This window comes from Callospermophilus lateralis, chromosome 1, assembly GCF_048772815.1.
Source record: "Callospermophilus lateralis isolate mCalLat2 chromosome 1, mCalLat2.hap1, whole genome shotgun sequence".
NCBI classification, from domain to species: Eukaryota; Metazoa; Chordata; class Mammalia; order Rodentia; family Sciuridae; genus Callospermophilus; species Callospermophilus lateralis.
This window is the reverse complement of record NC_135305.1, coordinates 141,513,593-141,518,728: the sequence shown is the minus strand read 5'-3', so window position 1 is coordinate 141,518,728 and position 5,136 is coordinate 141,513,593. Positions and strand designations below refer to the sequence as shown.

Genomic DNA, 5,136 nt, shown 5'->3' with positions numbered 1-5,136 from the left:
AAGTAAATTAATTTAAAAATTGCTCTTTTTAAAAATGAAAACCAATGACACCCACTTTATTTATTTATTTACTGAATCTAGGGATTGAACTCAGGGGCACTCTACTACTGAGCTACATCCCCAACCCTATTTTATTTTTCATTTTGATACATGGTCTCACTAAGTTCTAGGCTGGCCTGGAATTTATGATCCTCCTGCCTCAGTCTCCCAAGCCATGGGGTTATAGGCCTGAACCACCAGGCCTGGTTTGGCACCCAAAGAGTGAAATTGGATCAATCGATTGCCAAAGCATCCACTTGGCTGAGTGGTTTCCTCTGGGTGGGTATAACGTAGAGCTGTGCAGCTTGGAGGTGAATGATGTGTTTGGGTGGGGTATCCCCCAGGATCCTTCCATGCAGACTCCAGAGGATAAGCAGCGGGCCCCACCCACACTCCAGGAGCTGGCAGGGCGCAGCCTCCTGAAGGACAAGACCAGGGCCATCCTAGCTCTGGAGGACCTGCCCATACAGCTCTTCCCACCACTCTTCATGGAGGCCTTCAGCAGGGGACACACTGAGGTCCTGAAGAAAATGGTGCAGGCCTGGCCCTTCACCTGCCTGCCCCTGGGGGGCCTGATGAAGAAGCCACAGCTGGGGATGATCCGAGCGGCACTGGATGGGCTGGACATGCTGGCTGCCCAGCAGGATCGCCCCAGGTGAGGGGGACCCTGGAATGGAGCGCCCTGGGCATCCAGGGAAGTGATGGCTGTGGGCAGGGAGAGTAGGTGCTGAAGTGTGCCCAACAGGCTTCCTGTGCTGCCAGCAAGGAGGGTTGGAGAGGCCTTGGCCATGCTGAGCCCCACCTGGGAGGGGCTTCCAGATGTGGAGGTGCTTGTGGCAGCTGCCATGACCCCTGAAGGAGGTTGCACCTGCCCCTCCCTCAGCTGGTACAGGTGGGAGCACCAGGCTGGATTGGAGAAGCAAGGGGTAGAGAAAAGTGAGACAGAAGGAAGAGGTGGTGCAGGGGACAGCTGCTGAGAGGTGAAGGAAGGGGCCTCAGGGCTGTCTCTGCTGTGGTCCCTGCAGGAGGTGGAAACTGCAGGTGCTGGATTTGCGGAAGGTTCATGGGAACTTCTGGAGGACGTGGTCTGGAGCCGTGGTCGATGCCTGCTCACCAGGAGTCATGAAGGAGAGGCAAACAGTGACGGCCTCTCCAGACACAGGGCCCACTCTGCCATTGAAGGTGTTAGTAAACTTGCGCTTTCAGCAAAGATCCCTGAATGCATTCCACTACTCCCTCTTTCACTGGGTGGATGAAAGGAAGGGTCTGATACAGCTGTGCTGCAAGAAGCTCCAGATGTGCTCTTTGCCCATCCATACCATTGAGAAGATCTTGGAGAGGTTGGATCTGGACTTTATCCAGCACTTGGATGTTCAGTGTTGCTGGAGACCATCCACTTTGGCTACTTTTGCTACCTATTGGGGCCAGATGAGCAACCTGAGGAAGCTCTTCTTCTCCCACGTCTATGTGTCTGCCTATGCTTCCCAGGAGGAGAGAGATCAGTTGATGGATGACATTACCTCACAGTTTGCCAAGATGGACAGCCTCCAGAGGCTGTACCTGGATGGTATCTTCCTCCTAGAAAGCCGTCTGTGCCAGGTGCTCAGGTGAGGAAGCAGAGGGATCTGTCCTAGGACATCAGAGCAAACTCTTTGTCACATGAAACTTCAGCGGGCACCTGCTATGTGCCAGCCATGGTGACTTAACATTGATGGAGATGTTAGAAAGTCAATGAAGTGTTTGTTTCACTCTGTCCTGAAGCCAGGTCTCACATAAACCCCCAAACAGAAGCAGAGTCCTAAACAGGGGTCCATGGTCTGGGGAGCAGAACTCTGCTGGGGAGCCAGGTGGGGGGGGAGAGGAGCTAGTAAGTGGGTGTGAGGTTCCTTCCCTGGGAGGCCTGTCCAGCAAAGGTGGGGAGAATCAGGGTAGAGGGGAGGGTGCTGGAGGAGGGAAGCCCCCACACCTGCACCTTTCAACAGAGAAGCTCAGTGCTCTCCAGCAGGGAGCAGAGGATCTGCCTCCAATGCCCTCCCGGGGAAGGCTGCTCTGAGCTCTGTGTTGTGATTCTGGACTGGTGGGTGAGGAGCAGGGGTGGAGGGTACAGGGTGTGAGCCCCACAGGAGGGCAACCCCAGTTTGTGCGGCTCCATCATGCCTGGGTTTGTTATTTGTGCATGTCTCACCCTGACCCCCTCTGCTAAGCTGTGGCTTTCTACTTGGCAGCGAGGAGGGGCATCTTAGAGATGATGGACCTACCTGGTCACTCAAGTGGGGGTGAAAGGCTCAGCATGAAACAGGGTGACGCGAACGAGCTGATTCTGCAACAGGCAGAGTCCTGGGTGGAGACCATCATCAGAAGGTCAGGGTGACCTTGGATTGGGCCAATTTGTCTTCTCCCACCTTGACATCACTCCTCAGAACTAACTGCTTGATCTTTGCTTAGGCTCCTGAAGACGCCCCTGGAGACCCTGTCAATAACCAACTGCCAGCTCTCAGATCCCGACTGGAATGATCTGTCAGGGTCTCCAAACCTCGACCAGCTAATACACCTGACGCTGTGGGGCAGCAAATTGACGAGTTTCAGTCCTGAGCCCCTCGTAATTCTGCTAGAGAATGCTGCAGCCACCCTTGAGACCCTAAACTTGCAGGACTGTGGGATCACCAACTCCCAGCTCCAGGCCATCCTACCTGTCTTGAGCTGCTGCTTCCAGCTCAGGGTCTTGAGCTTCAATGGGAATGACATCTCCATGTTGGTCCTGAGCAACCTGCTGCTTCACACTTCCAGGCTGAGCCGGTTGAGCCTAGAGAAGTACCCTGCCCCTCTGGAGAGCTATGATGCCCAGGGTGCCATCCACCCAGGGAGACTTTTCCAACTCATCGATGAGCTGATGGAGATACTGAGGGATGTGAGAGAGCCAAAGAACGTCCTTTTCTATACTAAACCCTGCCATAGATGTGGCAACTGGTTTATCTATAACCTGCCCTCCAGTCCGTGTCGCTGTTGGCTGCCTGCCTAGTGCGATGCATATATGAGAAATGTTCTGTGCACTTGAAAATAAAGGTAAGACACAAGTGTCTCTCCAAGGGGAACTAGAAACAGGATGCCAGGGCACTGGTTAACATGAGTGGGTAGAGAAAAGCTGATGCAGGAGTCTGGGTCACAGAGGCTTGGGTCCCATCAGGAGACTTGGAACTGATGGGGACACGTGTCTTAGGAGTCAGAAACAGGAATCTGAATTTCTGGAAGTATATTTGTGCTGAGAGGTACACAGGGCATGACCCCTGCATGGATGGTTGCAAATGAGCGACATGAAAATGAGACACTTGGGGAATTTGCGGCAGAGCCTCTGCTGTCCTCCACAGTTTTCAGCTTATGGGTCAGGAAGCTAACCTAGTGGCTGATCAGTGACACTAGAGCCGAGGACCTCATGGCATCACAATAATGCAGGGCAATTCTGAGTATACCCTCCATTTTTTACTTCTCTCTGGGTGCCATTCCTTCCGATGCATGTGGCTGTTCAATGGGGTAATGCGCCTGTGGTTGCCCATGGAACTGAGAATACAAACTCCTCTCCAAAGGAGTTTATTTGGGGATAGTAAGAGACTTCCATCTGATTTATTCAGATGATAAGACCACAGATTTATCCACAAGGGCTGAGGTTTAGGGAAAAATAGTCTGAGTCTTTGTGTGTGTGTCTGTGTGTGTGTGTGTGTGTGTGTGTGTGTGTTTGTGTGTGTGTCTCTTTGTGTTGGGGATTGAACCCAAGGGTGCCCTACTACTGTAGAGAACTTCATAGAATATGACTTATAAATCCTTGTAAAATTTAATAACCCAACAGTCAAGAAACCTAAAGGGAGATTGGACATGTACTCAAGAGTTAGGTGCAATAGATAAAATTATAAATGCAAGATTTCCTGCAATTCCAAACCCCAGCACCTGTTATCTAATGGGCCTGCAGACTCCAAATGGTTTTCAGCAGACACCTTCACTCTGCTGTCTCTGGTACCCAGGTGATAAGCAGAGCCAACACTGTTGCCTTCTGAAAAATCAGCAATAAACCCAGACTGGGAATCTCCAAGTGTGCCCTGAAACCCCACATCACCCCTCTTAGGCATCACACCAAGACCTCTCAACCATACAATCTCCTAGAAATGCCTCTCACTCAATTTGCAAATGATTTGTTTTATGGTCTCCTACCACACAGGATTCTAAAATAGTTTTTCTTCACCTTTAACAGTAGGTGGCAAATGAGAGTCATAAGACCTCCTTGGATAAACTTGAATTCTCTGCAGAAGAAATCCATTATGCCTGGTGCAGTGGCACAAGACAGTAATCCCAGAGCTCGGGAGGCTGAGGCAGAGAGATTGCAGGTTCAAAGCCAGTCTCAGAAAAAAGTGAGGCACTAAGCAACTCAGTGAGACCCTGTCTCTAAATAAAATACAAAATAAGGCTGGGGATGTGGCTCAGTGGTCGAGTACCCCTGAGTGAAATCCCAGTACACCCCTCCCCCCCAAAAAACAAAGAAATAAAGTAAAAGTCTATTACTTAGGTTATGCTCTGATTATGCAGGAAATTTCCCTCTTACCTGAAGAAGAAAAGACATCCCAGGTCTCCCTAAACCCAGAATTGAGATAATTAAGAGGTTTCCTTTCCATCTCTAAGATTCAAATCCTCTATGATATTGTAACCCAGCTTCTATAATTTCTAAAAGTTTCTTTCAGTACTTGGGATGGAACCCCGAGGCTCTCTAGCACTGAAATAAAACCTCAGTCCTTTTAATAATTTTATTTTGAGCTAGGGTCAGTTGCCTGAGCTGCTGGACACAATGGCACAGAACGAAAAGCCCAGCAACTCAGGAGGTGGGGAGAGGAGCTAGTGAGGTGAGTGTGAGGTTCCTTCCCTGGGAGGCCTGTCCAGCAAAGGTGGTGAGAAGCAGGGTAGAAGGGAGGGCGCTGAAGGAGGGAAGCCCCCACACTTGCACCTTGCAACAGGGAAGCTCTGTGCTCTCCAGCAGGGAGCAGAGGAGCCACCCCCAATACCCCCCTGGGGAAGACTGCTCTGAGCCACGAATTTGAGGGTGAGGAGCAGGGATGG

The 5,136-nt window shown here is 51.1% G+C and overlaps 1 protein-coding gene across 1 annotated transcript; it reads left to right on the top strand.

Annotated features, from left to right (window-relative positions):
• The first annotated feature begins 392 nt into the window (after positions 1 to 392).
• Positions 393 to 3,058, top strand: LOC143399063 (PRAME family member 12-like). The gene is made up of 3 exons (XM_076855789.1): positions 393 to 694; positions 1,065 to 1,646; positions 2,485 to 3,058. Exons 1-3 carry the CDS (start codon positions 393 to 395, stop codon positions 3,056 to 3,058), a joined length of 1,458 nt encoding a protein of 485 aa, XP_076711904.1.
• Positions 3,059 to 5,136: the final 2,078 nt, after the last annotated feature.

Bases quoted from the DNA above. Each gene is read 5' to 3' on its own strand.
- LOC143399063 (XM_076855789.1), top strand. From the start codon at position 393: ATGCAGACTCCAGAGGATAAGCAGCGGGCCCCACCCACACTCCAGGAG. The intron at 695-1,064 runs GTGAGGGGGACC...TGGTCCCTGCAG, and splicing joins GCCCAGCAGGATCGCCCCAG to GAGGTGGAAACTGCAGGTGC. The intron at 1,647-2,484 runs GTGAGGAAGCAG...ATCTTTGCTTAG, and splicing joins CGTCTGTGCCAGGTGCTCAG to GCTCCTGAAGACGCCCCTGG.